A 21,277-nucleotide genomic window follows, 5' to 3' on the forward strand; every position below is an offset into this window, starting at 1 on the left:
CTAAGTACTATAATCATATAACCAAACTTAGGTATGAGATTGTCCTTTTTCATAAGATATGTATACTATCTACAACCTTACAACTTACTTACAAATAAGACAGAAAAAAATTAAATATAATGGGGGTAGGACAGGGAGGGGACCATGTGTGCAATTATGTCAAAATGTTAACAGGGAATCAATCTAGTTAGAGAGATAAGGGTATTCGTTGTACTGCTCTTTTGCATTTTCTGTATATTTTAACTTTTTCATAATAAAAACCTGAGAGGGAGGAAAATAATATAGAATGCTATAAATCAGCAGTTCCTAAAGTGTGGTCCGTGGACCCACAAAACTCTTTCAGGGTGTCTAGAAAGCCCGCCACGTTCACAATAATATTATGCCATTTGCCTTTTTCACTGTGCTGCCATTTGCACAGATGGTGCAAAGGCAAGGGTGGGTAAAGCTGTTGGTGCCTCAGCCTGAATCAACGCAGAAGCTCAGGACTGTCTAAGTAGTCACGTTCTTCACTGCCACATACTTGACAGTTAAAAAATACAACACCAGTTTCACATAAAGAAAAGCCCTTAATCAAAGTGTAAAAATTATTGTGTTAAATTGCAACCCTTAAATGCACTAATATTCTGTGTGACAAAACAAGTCCACAAAAATACTTCTACTTGCATACTAAGTATGGTGGTTGTATCAAACAGAAAACCATCACCGCTCAAGCTGTGAGCTGAACCAGGCACACTTTTTGTGGAACACCACTCTTTACTTGAAAGGCTGACTGACAAACTATCATTATACAGGCTTGGGCCAGACATTTTCTCAAAAATGAACAAAGTGAGCCTGCCACTGTCAGTCCTTTTCCTTGAAGCATTTTCTGCCAATGAAAAAACTTCAATTTTTAAGCAAAAACTAAAATTTTGGAGAACTTTTATCTACCACTGGGAACTTGATAGCTTCCCCATACATAAAGACTTTTCTGATGAGTTTAGCAGTGATATTAACGTGATTTTTTGATACCATATAATGAGACGTGACATCATTAGAAAGATGTGTATAAATCAGTATAACCAGCATTTTCCAAATGACCAATGAATGAGATTACAAAGCATGCATGTATAAAAGATCCATTATAAGTGCAAAACAGACTAAAAGATTTTAATATAACAGTATGAAAGTTTCATTCATTGGCATGCTTTTAGATTCCAAGTTGCAAAAAATCTTTAAGAAACTCCCATTTGTTAAGTTCTGGTGTAGTATCAAAGAAGAATGTTCACAATTACCTGAAAAGACTAGTTAAAATATAGCTATATATCTGTGTGAGCCTAGATTTTCTTTAAATATTTCAACCAAAACAACATAATGAAATACATTAGATGCAGGGGATATGAGAATCCATTTTTTTATTAAGCAAAAAAATCCCAAGTACGGGGCTGGCCCCGTGGCCGAGTGGTTAAGTTCGCGCGCTCCGCTGCAGGCGGCCCAGTGTTTCATTAGTTCGAATCCTGGGCGTGGACATGGCACTGCTCATCAGACCACGCTGAGGCAGCGTCCCACATGCCACCACTAGAAGAACCCACAACGAAGAATACACAACTATGTACCGGGGGGCTTTGGGGAGAAAAAGGAAAAAATAAAATCTTTAAAAAAAAAAAAAAATCCCAAGTACCCATCAACTGATGAATGGATAAAAAAGATGTGGTATATATATAAAATGGAATACTAGTCAGCCATTAAAAAAGACAAAATTGCCCCATTTGCAACAACATGGATAGACCTCGGGGGTACTATGTTAAACGAAATAAGCCAGAGAGAGAAAAACAAACACCATATGACTTCACTCATATGTGGAAGATAAACACATGGATAAAGAGAACACATTAGTATTTACCAGAGGGGAAGGGGGTGAGGGGATGAACGAAATGGGTAAAGGGGCACATGTGCATGGTGATACATAAAGACTAGACTGTCAGTGGTAAGCAAGATGCAATCATCTGTGCCAATCTTCCTCTACTTTATGTGCGATGCCACCACAGCATGGCTTGATGAGTGGTGTTAGGTCCACGCCTGGGCTCGGAATCTGCAAATCCCAGGCTGCCAAAGCAGAGTGCACGAACTTAACCACTACGCCACAGGGTTGGCCCCAAAAGGATGAAATTTTGATATATGCTAGAACATGGATGGACCCTGACATTATGCTTAGTGAAATAAGTGAAACATAGACAAATATTGTATGATTCCACTTATATAAGGTACTTACAATAGGCAAATTCATAGAGACAGAAAAGAGAATAGTGTTTACTAGGGGCAGGGAGCAGGGCAGGGACAAAGGAGGAGTCATTGTTTAATGGGTAGAGTTTTTGTTGGAGATGAAAACGTTTTGGGTATAGATAATGGTGATGGTTACACAACATCGTGAATGTATTTAATGTCACTGAATTGTACACTTGTGTAACACTAAATACTGTGACTGTGTATATTTTACCACACTTCAAAAAAAATGGTTACAATGTTCTGTTTTGCTGAGGAAGATTAGCCCTGAGCTAACATCTGTTTCCAATCTTCCTCTTTTTTTTGCTTGAGAAAGATTGACCCTGAGCTAACATTCACGTCAGTCTTCCTCTACTTCATATGTGGGTCGCTGCCACAGCATGGCTGACAAATTGTAGATCTGTACCTAGGATCCAAACCCGTGAACCTGGGCCGCCAAAGCAGAGTACACTGAACTTAACCCACTATGCCACAGAGCTAGCTCCCTAACCCCGCCGCCCCCCCCCCCACAAAAAAATGGTTACAATGTCTTAAAAAATGACTTACATACATGCTTTGAAAGACAAACTTTAATCGTCATGATGTTAGTCATTTTCAAATACAAAAATTAAGAGTTGAGCCCTCTAATAATGAATAAATAACACAAATCACTGATAATGCTTTACTTACCCTTTTGGGGCCACTAAAAATCTTTCTGGTATTTTCCTTTGATTTATCTCCTTGTTTATTTGGAGGCTTCTTCACACTTTCAGGCACACCAGGCAAGTCCTCTGTAAAATCCAAGTTTTCTGAAATGGTAATCAAAACCAGCTAGCTTCCTAATATTTCAAATTATCTACCAAACAACCTAAGAAGATTAGGGCATAGTGTACAGAGAAAAGAATAAAGGAATAAATGAAAGTACCACATAGTTGACAAAATACTCCCAATGATAATTAACTCTCATTCTGCCATTCTCACCCCCTGCTTATGCCCAACTCTAAGAAACTGAGAAGCAACTAGCTGTGTATGTGCTCCAGTTTTATTTTGTGTAAATGGCAAAATCAATTCTCTTCCAAAATAACTGCCGAATATCTAAGGACACTGACACTGGTATGGTCTAAACACACACACACACACACACAATATCAGGTGGTATCTACGTATTTTTCTTGAATTTAAGTACACTGAATCATGTTGGCCTACAAAGAATGCCTGCTTACATACACAAAGACCACATTTTAAAAAATCAAAAAGAGGATAGCTACTCTTGGCAAAATAAATAAAATGACCTCATCCAACACAGTTCAGTGATTTGTGGGTCTTCACACAAAACTAACCAAAGGATTAGATTAATTCTCAAATGGTTATAAATGTTTAGCCTAAACAACAAAAAAAAAGAAGACTCTTCTCTAACCAACCCTTAAAAATGTTTGCTTTTTCATACATTATATGAAGACTCAAATTCCACCTTTAGATATATCAATCAAATGGTCTCTAATTTTTAAATTTTATTTAGTTATCAATTTGAAGCTTTTGAAAGGGAGCCTAATGATTTCACATATTAGACTTTAACAAGTTATATTGCCCCAAGATGTCAATTTCAGCCACAAATTTTCACCTGCAGATTAGGATAACGTGCTCTGCTCTCTGCTCTCAAGGTCAGCAGGAGAGCTCAGTAAAAGAAGATGCAGCAGGGCAGGAGCACAGGTTCTCCACATGCTTCCTTCCTTCCCTCCTCCTGAGAAAGCAACTGGAAAGCTACTTGCCCAGGCAGATCTCAAGTGACCAGCAAGGCTGCTGCAAACTTCAGTTCTCCCAGGGAGTCAAGACAACACTGGATGAATTCCGACAATACCCTTATTTTATTTATCTATTTTTTTGCAGTCTGGAGCAAGGGCTGAACCCTTAGGGCCTACTCCTGTGTAATTCTAGTTTTGAAGATAAAAGTGATTCTAATCTAGCAAAACTATGTTTAGGCCAAATAAAGCAAAATGGTAGGTAGTCTCAAGCATGACTTATACTCTACTTTTCTCTACTTGTATGACTTTTCTCTACTCTATAGAGAAAAATCTATATGTAGGAATACTATTAGGATTCTAATTCACCATAACGGCACTTCTTCTATGACCCTAAGAGGACAAAAGTTTTATTTAACAAGTAAACCAGTACAGAAACCTGTATTTGGCTAAATATAAACAAACACAGCCCCTGTAGCCCAGAGGCTTCCACACTCAACAGTCAACCACTTCACAAAGCCCTTGTCAGGTAATGACTTAATTAGAGCGATGCTAACCTACTTCTTTTGTCTGTCTCTCACAGTGGAGGGTGAGGACCTCTACTCATTACTGCTCCCACTATCTTAAAAGACAAATTTTCCCTGTTAAGAGTGAAAAAATACTTAACTGGTACTTTTCAATTTTATTAAATCAACTTAAAAGGATGATTCTTAAGATTAAGACAATTTTAACTTTAAACTTAAGACGTCTTGAGAATATTTCCCTTATTACAACCATCTATTATCTGTATAGTTCTAAATGTCCAAAATATATCCTTGTGCCCACTGCACTTGAATTTTCAAAGTTGAAACATCAAGGTGTCTGGTATCTCTGTACACATATACACACTTTACGACTCTCAGGTGCTAAAGGTACAACTAAAACATAAACAGGAAAAGATTTCTCAATCTACCGGTTGGCTCCTTAGAATGTGGGAATTGATTATTAACATTTAAAATGCTGTACTTTGGGATAAGGTAATCTGTGGTTCTAAACAGTACTTCTATTACAATTAAACATAAGTTAAAATTGAGTATCTAGGAGGAAACTAAACTGACGTAAGCCTGAGAAGCATTTACCTACAGAAATTTTTTTAAATCTTACCTGCATTATTAGTACTAGACTGACTGTCCTGGGAATTATCATTGCTTTCCGGAGGAGGCTGCAAGGAGGGTGATGGAGCTGTTTTAGTTCTTTTTTTGCTTGTCTTTCTTTCCACTTGGCAGTCGTCATCTTCATCATCTTCACTTTCACTGAGATCATCAAAGCCAAAATACTTAATTTTGTAATTAGAACTCCCAGAACCTCCTTCATCACCTCCTGTCTCATCATGATCTTCAAAACCAAAAAATTCAAGTTTAACATCCTTTTTGGATTTAGTATTACTAGGTCGAAATCTAGTAGTGGTCTTAGCAGTTGCAATATCTGCCTTTTTTCTTAGACGGCCAGCTTCTCCCAAATCTGCAGGAGTTGATGCAGTGAACTCATCCATGCTGCGTTCCATAGTATCCTGTATGGTAACATTACAAACTGACAAGCAAGATGGATGTAAAACAGTGTAATCTCTAGTCCGTCCAACCGTCCCTCTAAAACTGGTCCCACAACTAGCACTGCCTTTTTTTGCCTGATTCAGGCCATCTTTACTTGATTCACTGTTTGCTTTGGCTAAGGCCTGACTGGTGCCGTCCATTAGCTTATCAAAATTGGATGCTCCTGGCGAGGATTTTGCTTTATTGGCCCTACAGTACGTCCTACAGTTGGTTGGCCTAAGAACACTTTGCACGATGTCTTCCTCAATGGCTTCATTTAAATTTTCCAACCGATTTTTAAAATCTTCATCCTTCATCTCCAAAAGAGGATCACTATCCACACTTAAAATACAATCTTCTGATCTGCTATCTTCGAAATCATTATCCCATTCATACAAACCAGTTCTTACAGATCCCTTCATCGGAGACATTTCTGATGGAGATTCTGATCTTTTTCCAAGTTGGGAGTTCCAAGTATCATTTGTTTCCTTGATTTCATCAGCTTTGTATCCAGAAGCCACTATAGTTTCTGCATTGGGTTTCTTAGTACTGTCTTCAGCATTTTTGTAAATATGGTGACTGTTCTTTTCATATTCTTCACTAAAATTCTCCACTTTATCTATAAAAGTTAAAATAAGTCAAAAGATAAAAACATGAGTGACATCAATATAAAATTTAACAAGTAACAGGGATATCTGGCTAACAAATCATATAGAACCACTCAATCTTAAAGTAATTGCAATAATTTTAAGTTATGATGAAATTAACGTTTACATATTTGACATTTCCGTTTCCACCTTCTTAGAATACAGCTCTCATGTCTGCTAGTGACCTCTCCCCTAGGCATCCAAGGCCTAAATTCAAGAGATTTCAGCAGCGTTAAGGAACTGGATCAATTCAGAATGACATGTAAATGACTCAGGCAAACCTTCTTTGAGGTATTACGGGTTTTTCAAATAAAAATGCTTAAATTAAAAATTACTTAGTAGAATCTAGACAGTATAACACAATAACTGAAAACATTCCAGCAGTGTCTGTATTTCTCTGGGGTAGGGTTGCCCATGAGGTATGCCAGCTCTGTCTAGAAACCTGTCCCAGGGTCAAGTTTCTTCAGCTATTTCTGCTTTCCATTCTTTCTTCTAATCCTAAAAGCCATATTAACTTGAAGGATTTTTTTTTTAACAGTGGCTCTGGTACCTAAGTTAAGTGGCTATTTATGCGTATCAGCCAGTAGAAAAACTTAAACTGCCTATTCATTTTGTACTTGGGGAATTCATTTTTGTTGTTTTTAATTTTTCTCATCAGAAACATTTTTTGTTCCTTTCTAAGTGACAGGTGAAAATATGATTCAAATTGGTATTAATTCTTCCAGCATTTATTGGTAGAAAAACAATGATAAAATGTTTATGCCAGGCAATGAAATTACTTTTTTAAAAAAGTGCACCTACATTTAAGAAAAGCCATTTATAGCTCTCAAATAGCAAACCATCAAATACAGACAAAGGGATGCTTTGCATGAATTCACTTTTTAATTTTTAATACTACCCAATGAGTTTAAATATAATTTAACTTAAGATTATATGTACTTACCTTTAGAAGGCATCTAATTTATAGCTCTATCTGTTTTATTCTTGGATATTTCCCAGCTGAAGGCAAGGAACTACAGTTTTCATAATCTCACAAACACCAATCATTAAGCATAAGATACTAAAAAACTAATTAAAAGCTGACTCTGAAGTCTGATACCTTAAAAAGGGTAGAAGGAAAGCCAAGTCTAAAACCAGACCTGGAGAGATAATACAACTGCTTTTCTAACAAGTGAAAAGCGCACTGGTAGCTGAGTCTGGAGGCTTGTGTTGTTCTGGGTAAACTAGCTCTTCAGAGCTCAGGCAAGACCTGAGCTTTGGGAGTTCTGCTGAGGGCCTCAATGTTCTCCTCTGCTTGAAAGGGAAGCCACTGACCTAGACTACTTCACAGTTCCTGAAGGATTATTCCCTAAACAAACGCCGAAGGAAATGCTTAGTACAGTCAGCTACACAAAGGGCTAGAGGTCATTAAATGTCACACTACAGCATTTTTATAATTATACACCATTCCATTGTCTTAATGTCACAAAATTTACTTAGGGTGTTTCTAACTGTTTTACATAATAAACATCCTTCTGACTAAAAAAAAAGTTTCTGTGAACAATAAACTTTATTATCCATGTTTCTTAAAATTCCTACTTCAAGTTTGACTTATTATTCTCATTTTCCCTAAAATCAGAGAAAGCAGAGGTTGTGTTTTAACAGTTACTATTCTCATAAACAGGTTGCCTTTCATATGATAAGCCTAACCTCATTGTAACCTTTCCTGTAAATTTGTTTTGGGTGCAAAGAGTAATAAAGAGCCCTACAGAAAAAAGTATTCTCATTGAAAGTTATATAGCTAAGTCATATCAGCAAGTATAATCTACTCATTTATTCATTTCTATGGCATAAATAATCCTACAGCTGAATTACTGACGCACATTTATTTCTTTAAACTGCTGAGACCCGTTACACAGATGAAGCCAATCTAATCAACAAAGAGTTCTGCATGAGAAAGGCTGTCCCAGTTCTCCTCCACGGCATTCTCATGTCTACAGTGCTTTCCACAGTCCTTCATCACTCAGCTCTCCAACAAACAAGCCTAACTGTACCTTCAGAAGAGAGTAAGGCTGTCTTACCCTAAAACGCAGAACAGCAAAGACTTTCAACTGCCCTCCTCCCTCAACCAACCAGCTTCCCTGTCAGATAAACCCACTTAACATCGCAAAACATCAAGCATATAAAGAGGAAAAAAAGTAAATAAAAATGAGTTATTTTCTTACAGAGAGGCTAAGCATTACTCTCCTTTAATCTAAACTGACTATATAAAGAGAAATGTATTTCTAGCTAACAGTTTAGGGGATAAATAAATGAGTGCTAGCTCTGCCACTTACTAGCTAAAATGAGGCCTTAAGAAGTTTCAAGTTGCAGGATATAAAAATCAACATACAAAAATCAGTTGTGTTTCTATACACTAAAAATGAAGTAGCAGAAAGAGAAATTAAGAACACAATCCCATTTACAATCACAACAAAAGGAATAAAACACCTAGGAATAAATTTAACCAAAGAGGTGAAAGACCTGTACACTGAAAACTATAAAACATTGTCGAAAGAGATTGAAGACAACACAAAAAAGTGGAAAGATATTCCCTGCTCTTGAATCGGAAGAATTAACAGAGTTCCTAAAGCAACCTACAGATTCAACGCAATCCCTATCAAAGTTCCAGCGACACTTTTTACAGAAATAGAACAAAGAATCCTAAAATTTATATGGAACAACAAAGGACCCTGAATAGCCAAAGGAATCCTGAGAAAAACAAACAAAGCTGGAGGTATCACACTCCCTGATTTCAAAATATACTACAAAGCTATAGTAATTAAAGAGCACGGCACTGGCACAAAAACGGACACACAGATGGAACAGAATCGAGAGCCCAGAAATAAACCCACACATCTATGGACAGCTAATTTTCAACAAGGGAACAAAGAATATACAACAGAGAAAGGAAAGTCTCTTCAGTCAATGGTACTGGGAAAATTGGACAGCCACACACAAAAGAATGAAAGTAGACCATCATCTTACATCATCCACAAAAATTAACTCAAAATGGATTAGACTTGAATCTAAGACCTGAAACCATAAACTTCCAGAAGAAAATAGGCAGTATGCTCTTCGACATCAGTCTTAGTAGCATATTTTGAAATACCACGTCTCATCAGGCAAAGGTTACAAAAGAAAAAATAAACAAATGGGACTACATCAAACTAAAAAGCTTCTGCACAGCAAAGGAAACCATCAACAAAATGAAAAGACAATCTAAAAATTGGGAGAAGATATTTGCAAACTACCTATCTGATACGGGGTTAATATCCAAAATATACAAAGAACTCATACATTTCAACCACAAATAAACAAATAACCCAATTAAAAAAACGGGCAAAAGATCTGAACGATTTCCAAAAAAAGATATACAGATGGCCAACAGGTACATGAAAAGATGTTCAACATCACTAATTAGGGAAATGCAAATCAAAACTACAATGAGATATCACCTCATGCCCATCAGAATGGCTATAATTAAGAAGACAAGAAATAAGTGTTGGAGAGGGTGTGGAGAAAAGGGGACTCGCACACTGCTGGTGGGAATGCAAACTGGTGCAACCACTAAGGAAAACAGTAAGGAGACTTCTCAAAATATTAAGAAGAGAACTACCATATGATCCAGCTATTTCATTGCTGGGTATTTATCCAAAGAACATGAATCCATAAAGATTTATGTGTCCCTATGTTCACTGCAGCATTATTCACAATAGCCAAGACTTGGAAACAACCTCAAGGGACGAACGGATAAAAATGATGTGGTATATATACAGAATGGACGACTACTCAGCTATAAAAACAGATGAAATCTTGCCATTTGCAACAACATGGATGGACCTTGAGGGTATTACACTAATTGAAATAAATCAGACGGACAAAGCCAAATACCACACGCTCTCATTCATAAATAGAAGATAAAAACAACAAATAAACACATAGGTACAGAGATTAGACCGCTGGTTACCAGAGGGGAAGAGGGTGGGAGGGGGAGAAAGGGGTGACTGTGCACATGTGTATGATGATGATGGTTAGTAGTCTTTGGGTGGTGAATATGATGTAATCTACACAGAAATCAAAATATAATGATGTATACCTGAAAAAATAAAAAAATAAAGTTGCTGTTTCTAAAGGGGGTAAAAAAAGAAAAGCAATTTCTTCACCTGAAAAAATAAACTAGTAAAATCTGTCTCAAGGACAGGCTGAACAGATAAAAGAAGATAATATACTTAAGGATATTTTGCAGTTACAGAGCATCACATAAATGTAAATTATCACAGCTATTACAATTTGCCATAATACAGGATATATTTTTAATAATCTTTTAGTAAGGAATCCAAAACCACACTCGAAGGCCTACTGTTCCTCCTCATGCTAGAGGGTAAACACCGGATGTGTAGAAAGTTCTCAGTACAACACTTAGCCTAGCACCATCTGCAATCAAATACTTACTACATGCCTTTTAACATCACTAGACTTTAGCACCTCTAGCTACTCAAGCTTCTGTACTGGGTAACATATAAGGGATGGAATTTATCTTAATGAAGACGGCTACATGGAATTTGGAGTGTGACAAGCACAGAGTTGGAACACATAGCTAAGCCAATAACTAGATGCGCAAAAACTCAGCAAGTCCTACTACGTCTCTAGGCTCCATTCTGCTTCCCTAAAAAACAGTAAGCAATCTCACATAAAACATTAATTAATGCCTATAATTCCCTTAAAGATTCTTAATTTTGAAAGAAATAGATGGTTCCCTTAAAAATAAAGACACAAACCTATCAGTTATTTGCAATAATATGAGTATACAGTCATGTGCCCCATAACAAGGTTTCGGTCAACCACGGGCTGCATATATGACAGCAGTCCCACAGGATTAGGACCATATAAACCCAAGTGTGCAGTAGACTACACCATCTAGGTTTGTGTAGGTATACTCTATGATGTCCGCACAATGACAGAATCGCTTAGTAATGCATTTCTCAGAACTTATCCCTACCATTAAGCAATGCACAACTGTACACAGCTTTACAAAGAAAAATAAACAGGTGGGATGATTTAAGGTTTCCATGAGTGAAGTAAACTCTTTGAAGTATTTCAAAGCGGGAGGCAAAGTCCAATCACTATGAATGGGTTTCGTGCATTCTGCAGATCTTGTGAAACTGTATGAAAAAAACGTGCACACATTTCTCAGGGAGAGTATCTAGTTTTAGCAAGTTTTCAAACACTCTAAAATATATTTTTTAATTGGTTTAAAGGACAAAAGAAGGAGAAAAACACAGTAGGAAATCAGTATATGTCGATTATGGAGTTTCAAATCTCTACAGGAAAGATGGACTATTCAATAAAGGGTACCGGACCATCTGGGAAAAAATAAAGTTGTTTTTTTACCTCAAACGTGAAAATATATGCTAGACGAATCAAAGAGTTAAACATGGAAAATGAAACTGGATACATATTATAAAATAAAAGGGAATTAAAAGAAATATATTACCCTGGAATGGGGAAGTTCTTTCTCAGATACAAAACCCATAATCTGTATTAATCTACATAAAATCTAAAATTTCAGCATCAGAAAAATGTTAAGTCAAAAGAAACAATAAAATGTGAAAAATATAATTGCGACTCATATTATTTAAAAAAATCTTAAGTTTCTTAATTTAAAAAGAGTTCCTACACGGGGCCGGTCCTGTGGCGGAGCAGTTAAGTTTGCACACTCCATTTCGGAGGCCCAGGGTTTTGCCAGTTCGGATCCTGGGGGTGGAGATGGCACCACTCATCAAGCCATGCTGAGGCGGCATCCCACATGCCACAACCAGAGGGACCTACAACTAGAATATACAACTATGTACTGGGGGGACTTTGGGAAGAAGAGAAAAAGAGGATTGGCAACAGATGTTAGCTCAGCTGCCAATCTTAACAAAAAAATAAATAAATAAGACTTCCTACAAATCCAGATGAATTAGAGACCTAAATATGAAGAAGAAAATGTAAAGTTTTTAGTATACAGCAGTATTAGCTTTATGACCTCAGGCAGGAAAGGATTCTTAAAGAAGAAACAAAAAGCATTAACCATAAAGGAAAAGAAATTTCATTTCATCAAAACTAAATCTGTCCATAATGGGGCCGGCCAGGTGGCGCAGCAGTTAAGTTTGCACATTCCGATTCTCGGTGGCCTGGGGTTCGCCGGTCCGGATTCTGGGTGCGGACATGGCACCACTTGGCATACCATGCTGTGGTAGGCATCCCACATATAAAATAGAGGAAGATGGGCACGGATGTTAGCTCAGGGCCAGGCTTCCTCAGCAAAAAGAGGAGGACAGGCAGTAGTTAGCTCAGGGCTAATCTTCCTTATAAAAAAAAAAGAGAGAAAAAAAACCAGTATTTAAGAGAACTACCAAACAAACCAGAGTAGGGGGTATTAGGACTATACAAAGAACGCCTACAACTCAATAATGAAAAGATACCCAATATAAAATGAGTGATCGAGAGACTTGACCAGTCACTTCATAAGAAAGGACATCTAATAAACATATAAAATATATTAAAAGGTGGTTGTATTCATTAGTTATTAGGAAGATGCAAAGTAAAACCATAATTGGGTATCACTACACAACCACCAAAAGAGTTAAAGTTCACAATGCCAAGTATCATGGAGGAGGTAAAACCACTTCAGCTGGTGGGAGAGGAAACTGGACCAACCACTTTGGCCTTATCTATAAAAGCTAAACATAACACTTATCCTATGACCCAACAATTCCACTTCAAAGTACTCATCTAACAGAAATGTATGCATACGTTCACCAAAAGTATATTAAACTAAACCACATGAAACTTCCATTTTTAAAATAATCAAATATTAGCAATTCCACATGGTTTAACAAAATATAAGTATACTCGCAGCAACATCACTCCAAAATAGTGAAACCTAATTATTCATTAACAATATAATCAATAGAGTGGTCTGTTTATACAAAGAAATACTGCAGAGCAATGAAAATAAATAAAACTCCATTTCTGGAGGAGCAGATCTTAGTGCCAGGACTGCAGAGAGCAATTTGGTAATATCTTTAAAAATGTACATGTCAAAGAAATGGACTTACCCTCAAAGTAAGTAGTTTTATTTAAAGATTTTCTTTTTCTTTTTCTCCCCGAAGTCCCCCTGGTACACAGTTGTGTATTTTTAGTTGCGGGTCTTTCTAGTTGTAGCGTGTGAGATGCCGCCTCAGCGTGGCCTGACAAGTGGTGCCAAGTCCACGCCTAGGACGTGAACCAGCAAAACCCTGTGCTGCCGAAGTGAAGGGCGTGAACTTAACCACTCGGCCACAGGGCCAGCCCCCTTAAGCAGTTTGATTTACAAATATTTACTCTACAAATAATTTTCCTCGAGTATGCATTAACATAACTAAGAAGGAAATTCACTACAACACTGTTTCCTGGGTTTTGCTTTCATAAACAATACTAACATCTATCAATAAAGAACTAATTACATTATCACACAGCCACATATCACTACAACACTGTTTCCTGGGTTTTGCTTTCATAATAAAGAACTAATTACATTATCACACAGCCACATATCTGAACACTATGCAGCTGTTAAAAAAATGAGGTAGGTCTACATTATGTACAGCTATGGTTGCCCTCAGCAATGGAGATGAGGGGAAAGCTGTTCCTGCTCTTCAATTGTATACTGTCTATAAACAGTCTGTTCAAAAGTTTAAAACGTAAAACCTGGCAAAGGTATATATTAAGTACCTTTAAGTCTAACAATGGTACCCTAGTTATCTTCTTTGGAGTCCCTATCTGTTAAAGAATTATAAATGAAATACGTCTGGAATTTGCTTCAAAACAATCCTTTGTGGAAAGAGAGTAGGTGGGGATAAAAATAAAATAAGATTGGCTATGAATGTTTACTGAAGCTGGATACACAGACATCTCTCTAAGGTATGCTAGCCTGTATACATTAACAATATATTACTTCCTTCCCCCTTCTTACAAGAAGGTGAAGATATTCCCTTTCACTTTTCACCAAACCCATCATTATATAGATGAGGAAAAAGAGGCCCAGTGAGGCTAATGATGGCAAAAGTTACCAATTCAACCAGTGGCCAAAAGACCTCATAAAAAGACCCATATCAAGTTCTATTATATTACACTACCTTTAGTGCTAGCTACTAAAAACTGAAACACTGAAGCAGATTACCATCCTAATCCACAACAGAAGAGGTCCAGATGAAGAGGTTAAAAATCTAATACACTGGGCAAATGGCAAATGTATATCACACGATGTGCTGAGGACTAAATTTAAACAAAACCTTTGGCTTCTGACTAAGGAGACTGTACAGATGATAGAGAAATGCCTTTGGAGACCATAACTCATGAAATACAGTTGAGGTAACTACAAAAGTTTAATTTGGGGGTAAAGGAGTGCTGTCATTATACGCAAGGTGCCTTTAAATATCTGAGTGACTATCATAAGAGGGAACAAATTTATTCAACGTGTAGAAATCATCCAATTCATAGAAACTATAAAAGCTGATGAGCAAGAACATTAAGATCAGTTGGAGCTGTCCAACAAAGAAAGGGGTGCCTAGGGAAAGGAGTGTACCCCCTTGTTATAAAAGAAATAGCTGACAAAATGGGACTTGGTAAAAATTAACTTCTGCTCTGCAAAAGACACTGTTAAGAGAATGCAAGGACATGCCACAGACTCAGAGAAAACGCCTGCAAAAAATAAGTCTGATAAAAGACATATCCAGACTATATAAACTCAAAGTTCAATGAGAAAATAAACAATCCAATTAAAGAAGAGCAAAAAATCTGAACAGACATCACCAAAGAAACTATACTGATATCAAATATGCACGTGAAAATCGCTCATTATTAGTTATCAGGGAAATGGAAAAGGCTAATTTCCTTAATATATTAAGAATTCTTATACATCAATAAGTCCAACATTCCAGTAAAAAAAGAAGCTAGAGACAAAAAGGTAATTAATAGAGAAAAATAGAAATGAATGGATAACTTATGAAAAGATACTCTATTTCATTCACAATTAAAAATCAAAGCACACAATGTTATATGTCCATTCTATGTCAATAAAGTTGGAAAAAAAGTAAAACAAAGTTGAACTATATTTATACTTACTAAGCCCTCAGTATGCGTCTAGTATTGTTTTAAATACTTTCCATCTATTAATTCATTTGATCTCACAGCAACCATCTGAAGGAGGTACTATTACAAGTTCACAAGTTGGGATCCACAATTCCAACATCCAAAAAGCTCTGAAAACTAAAAGTTTTCTCATGGTGCATCCTGAAGCAAAACCTGACCTCACCTAAGTGAGGCTCTTTTTGGCGTTTATCTCACTCAGGCTGGTATTTCTTTTTCTGAACAAACAGTGTCTTTGATTAGAGTGCCACTTCAGACCCTGATGGGGTGTTAATGTAAAATATTTATATTTTCCATATTCCAAACAACCCAAAATTCAAGAGAAATCTCGCCCCAAAGGTTTCAGATAAGGAAATGTGAACCCGAATCCAATTCTGCAACTGAAGGCCAATAGATACAAGTTATTGGTTGATAGGGACTCAGCTAGTAAGTGGTGTTTGTCTGAAAATTTAAGCAACTTAAAAAGAAAACAAAAACACTGGAAGCAACCCAAAAGTCTGACATTAACAAGGAACCAGTTAAGTAATTTACAGCACACAGAAACTGACACACCATGCAGCAATATTTTAAGTAAAAAAGGGAGGCCAGAAAGAAAACTTTCATATACTGACATAGAATTATCCCCAAGCTATATTAAGTGAAAGAACAAGGTACAAAACAGCATGTTATCATTTTGTGGAGTTAAATACACACACACATATGTAACTGCTGGTATTGCTTGTATATGCACAACATATGTCAGAAAGGCTGAAACAAACAACAATAAATGGCCATGGAGGGAGAACTGGGGTGACTGAGGAAAAGAGCTGGGAAGTTTTTAGCCACTCCCATTTTGTACCATGCAGAAATAATATTTTTTAATTTAAATTTTTAAAAAATAAAAATGTATCTATTCTAAAATGAAAAAATTAAACCCCCCAAAAAACATTTTTCTACCTTTCAGCTAGGCAAAGTCCGAAGTTTGATAGGAGGATGATGCAAAAAAGAAAAGCCACACTGTTAGTTGGAAATGTGGCAGGATCAACTGAAAATTTAAATGTATATGCCCTTTCAATTCCACTTCTAGAAACATCTCCTACCACTATACTGAGACACGATGCTCCAGAACATTAGAAAGACGTTCAACGTAACATTTATTTGTAATAACAAAGGACAAGAAACAGCCAAAACATCCCCTAAGAGAATAAAAGTATGGTACCTCCAGACAATGGAAAACCATGAGGCTGCTAAAAAAGAACAAGGTAGATCTATAAATACTGATAAGCGTACATCTTAAAGATTCTTCCTTAAGTGTCTTTTAAGGCACAATACAACGTCTCTATCAGAGATAGAACGTATTATATATATATATACACACACGTGTGTACACATACATATATCATGCTCCCATTTGAGTGCGTTTTTAAAGATACATAGATTTGCATGCTATGCATATTAAAGATTGTGAAAAGCTATACAAGACATTGTTAACGGCATTTGCTTCTGTGGAAGAGAACTGATTTTTTTCACTGCAACAAGGGTATGTGGCTGTTTATCAGAGGCACCATAAAGTCAGAGGAAAAACATGGTATATGTTCCTCAGTGGATCAATTTTACTCAAAGATTTGGAAAGTATAAAGAACTTAAAAAAAAGTTAGGCATTTTAACTAGCAATTGAAAACACTTTTCTATTTCATAAAGCACACATATCAAACAAAATTTACATGTAGCTTTAAAGATAAAACAGTAAACATAAAACAACTTCAAAAGTGTTACTCAACTGGGACCACTACCTAGAGCAGTGAAGTCAACTCAACCTCCCCTTATCCCCCATCAACACAGCCTGTGACAAACCTCACTACCAACCACCATAACCCACCCACAAGCCAAGGAGCTTGTCTGTTCCCATGGTCTCCTGCTCAAGCTGCCCATCCCTGCCCACCAGAAGAGGAAACACAACACAGACCCCAGCCACTCCTCAACCAGTGGGCCTCCCTCCAGGTAGCAATAACTCTTCAAACTAGATAAAGAGATCCCTAGACTACACTAAGACATTCCAAAACATATAAAAGCACAATTAAGTTTTAAGGAAATTCATTTCTAAATCCTCAATTTTCAATGTACTCTGGTCCAAAAACTGACCTGCCAACTCACCTGGGATTAATCATTCTCCCACATTATGAATAATGGCATATCACTCACCCTATCCCTAATCTGAATATGGTACATTGCTCCAGCTCTGGCATGAGCTATAAAGAAATAATGTGATAGATTACTGGCTTCTGTGCTTAATAACTGAGTGACTCTAATGTCTGGGTAACAAATCCTTCACACATCAGGTGATTTCCAATCATTGCTTTCTTCCAAACAGAAAATGCTATAACAAAACTCTATTATTATTTTTGTCAATATGGTTTCTTAATACTTACATGTATTAAAAACTAAGAAGAGACTCATGCCAAAGTCTTTTTATATTCTAACAATGATATTCATCCACATACACATGAACTAATTGAGAAAAGCCCCACTCCTGTCATTACAAAATCCATCTCTAATAAATTTTGCCTTTAAAATGTTTGATGGATTATGTACTAATAACTGTGGTCTTAATCTAGAAGAATTTTTAAATACTTAGAGCATTATAATCACAGAAAATTCTTAAAAGTTTAAGTTTATATACATATTTGTGTACAAAGAACTATGAAAAGGATGACCATTAAAACAGTAAACGTAAATATATTCATTAGGATAAAATTCTTTGAGGGGTGGGGTCGGCCTGGTGGCACAGGGGTTAAGTTCGCCTGCTCTAGTTAGGCAGCCCAGGGTTCAAGGGTTTGGATCCTACACAATGCTTGCCAAGAATGCTGTGGCAGTGTCCCACAGAGAAAAGAGAGGAAGGCTGGCACAGATGTTAGCTTGGCAACAATCTTCCTCACCAAAAAAAAAAAAGAAAAATTCTGAGAGGTAAGTGGAATAGAAATACAATTTCAAAAAGAAAAGGGACATTATAAATCTTCTGGCTGTTGAAGAACTTGTTCTTTTATTTTTTTTTTTTAATGTATGAAAGTGAACAGCAAATAATTACGGTACTTGCAAGCAAAAAGGGGATTATAATAAAAGACAGGATAGCAGTTATTTTGGGGGTGAAGGCGGAACACATGGAAGAGCTTCTGGAGCGTAGCTGGCAAAATTCTACTTCTTGATGTGGGTGGTGGTTTATAAGGGTGTTGCTTATAAATAATTCATTAAGCTAAACGTATACTTCTATATATTATACTGTGTGATTTTTTGTATGTTTTATTTTACAATAAAAAAATTAAAAGAACTATGATCCCTAAATTTCATGTTAGCTTTATCTTAAAATGTCAATATTTACAAGAAACTATATTATTTATTTTACAAGAAATTATATCCTTCACAAGCATTTAAACTTAAGACCAATATTTTCATGACCAGCAATCCCACACCCAGGTACTTACCCAAGAGAAATGAGGACATATGTCTACACAAAAGCCTAAATATGAATGTTTACAGCAGCTTCATTCATAATTGCCAAAAAGTGAACAATTCAAATGTCCTTCAACTAGTGAATGGATTATGTTACATCTGTGCAATGGAATACTACTCAGCAATAAAAAGGAATGGACTACTGATCCATGCAACAACATGGAATACTCTTAAAAGATCATGTTCAATGAAAGGAGCCACAATGATAAGGCTACACACTGTGTGATCCCATGTACACGACATTTTGGAAAATACAAAACTACAGGGACAGAAAACACATCAGCAGATGTCAGGGTTTGGAGGTGGGAGAAGGGACTGACCACAAAGGAGCATGAAGGAACTTTTGAGGTGATGAAAATATTCTGTATCTTGCTAATGATTACATAATTGTATACATTTCCAGGGAACTTTACGGTTTTGTTGTTTTTTTTAAGACATTACACCAGGTATCTTCCTCGTATCCTTCCAGATCTCCTCTAGACCCTGATCTCTGCCCCAGGAAGCTGACCTGTGTCAAATAGGTTCCTGACCCTCAGGCTTCCACTGGGTTCTACCCATGAGGAGCTCCAGCAGGACAGAGCAGGGAAGGAAGAAAGTGAGACTGAGGTACTTTTTACTCCTCCAGCACATTCCTTATGAGGCCCCTCAATAGAAGGATACTGTTCCTCTTAAGATGGCTTGCTCTTTATGGCTCAGGTAATCCCTTGTCCCTGTGAAAATAGGTGATAATAGCTTGAATGCAGCTAACCAAGGCTAGGGCACCATCCCTTGTGCTTTCCCTAACATTCCTCCCACACCTTTGTAAATAGCCCCTTATAAATAAACCTTCCTGGTATTAGCCTAATTGGGGCACAGCACCTGTTTCTAGTTGGGACCGTGATTGATAGATCAAGATGCAAACTTCAAAAATATATGGGGGGGGGCAGTTGAAGTGGGGACAGTTTTTAAAAACTTTTCAGATGGTTTACCAACAAGGAAGGTTTGAAAACGGCTCTAGGAAAATTTGGTTCTAAAGCCTCTCCTCTCTGTTTCTATGTGTGATGATCCAAAATGTAAACACATCTTGTCATCTACCTCCTTCTGTACTTTAACACTCAAAATGCATCAGTACTTCTTTTCAATCTCATAATCTAACAAGCCACCACCACCCCCACCACCCCCAACACCCTTAAGTCCAGAGTCTCCAGGCCTCAGTGATCAGCATGCTCACATACACCGGGGGGCTCATTCCCTCCACCACTTCCTTGCCCTAGCTGAAACCTGACTAAGGATGCTGCTTCTCCTGCAACCCCTCTAGCAGCTCAGAGTAGGATGGTTTGGGGTCACTGGTATGCTGGCTTTCCAGATCCTCTTTATAAAACTATTACTTCTCCACCCTCTAATAAAAGCCCTTTCTCTTGAGACTTGTGCCACCTAGCTAGTTACCCTCTAATCTTCCCCATACCTGTCATCTAACAACCTCTTATTCATTTATTAAGGATTTTACGTGAGATTTAAAATCTACTGCTCCATGCGAGCTGTGCTATCATCCTGAATTCCACCAAATCCCAACCTCTCAATCTCCCAGTTCTTTAACCTCCCATCAACAGTCTTCTCCTACATCCCCTCTCAGCCACTATGTCCCACTGTTTCATCCAGGAACGTGTCCTGCCTTTACCTCTTAAATATTAAAATCAGGTAACTCACTTTTTAATCACAACCTACCAACTATCCAACTTGCTTGTTCCTGTAATCCCATTTTTGACTTTTATTTAATAAGATAGTACACTGACTCCTCTTCTCTTCTTTCTCCTATCCACCAGCAGCCATGTCCAGTTCCTAAACATTTTAAGTTCCACAGTCCATCATTTCAGTCATTTTCTGGGCAATATCCTAAATTCTCTTTCTTCTCTACCTCTTAATTCTACATTTTGTCAGACAAAATGTCAATCCAGGATAATTCTAATTACCCCATCCAATATTCTATCTTCTGTGCAGGTTCTTGCTACAGGGCCTACTAAAGGAGGGGGGACACTCACACACACAATGGGTGGATTAGTAACCAGGAGTTTTTAATGATACAAACTTCAACTAAGGCCTCAATAATGTCCAGAAATTCTCTCTCTAGACAGCTCCTTCCACTTTCTCCAACATCTCTTTGAACTCGTTGCCTCTCCCCTCCAGCCCTCACATACACTACCCTGCCCTTTTTCCTCTCTCTCAGAAATAAGCTGTACTGTCAAGAGGGGTGGGGGCAGACACATGCTTTCATTCATAAACCACCTTATCCTCCATACTCCCACCAAGTTCACATTTTCACCCATCTTTCCTCCTGGCCAGGAAATGCAACATCCATTCTCCCAAGACCACTCTCCTCCTGTGCTTTGGATCCTGCTTCAACGCTCTCTCATAAAATCAAACCTTC

At 37.3% G+C, this 21,277-nt stretch overlaps 1 protein-coding gene across 3 annotated transcripts in view; it reads right to left on the minus strand.

The window, feature by feature from the left end:
* WAPL (WAPL cohesin release factor) overlaps window positions 1-21,277 on the minus strand; it is a 74,495-nt gene that overhangs the window by 43,898 nt on the left and 9,320 nt on the right. For 2 of the 3 annotated variants that reach the window (XM_046652379.1, XM_046652377.1), the window contains exons 3-4: window positions 5,121-6,164; window positions 2,929-3,047 (exon numbers count right to left, since the gene is read on the minus strand). In XM_046652379.1, coding sequence (XP_046508335.1) covers window positions 2,929-3,047; window positions 5,121-6,164 — 1,163 coding nt within the window. The remainder of the gene's footprint in view (window positions 1-2,928; window positions 3,048-5,120; window positions 6,165-21,277) is intronic. The other variant, XM_046652378.1, reaches the window with a different exon arrangement.

Source organism: Equus quagga, chromosome 2, assembly GCF_021613505.1.
Source record: "Equus quagga isolate Etosha38 chromosome 2, UCLA_HA_Equagga_1.0, whole genome shotgun sequence".
In the NCBI taxonomy this organism is placed as follows: Eukaryota; Metazoa; Chordata; class Mammalia; order Perissodactyla; family Equidae; genus Equus; species Equus quagga.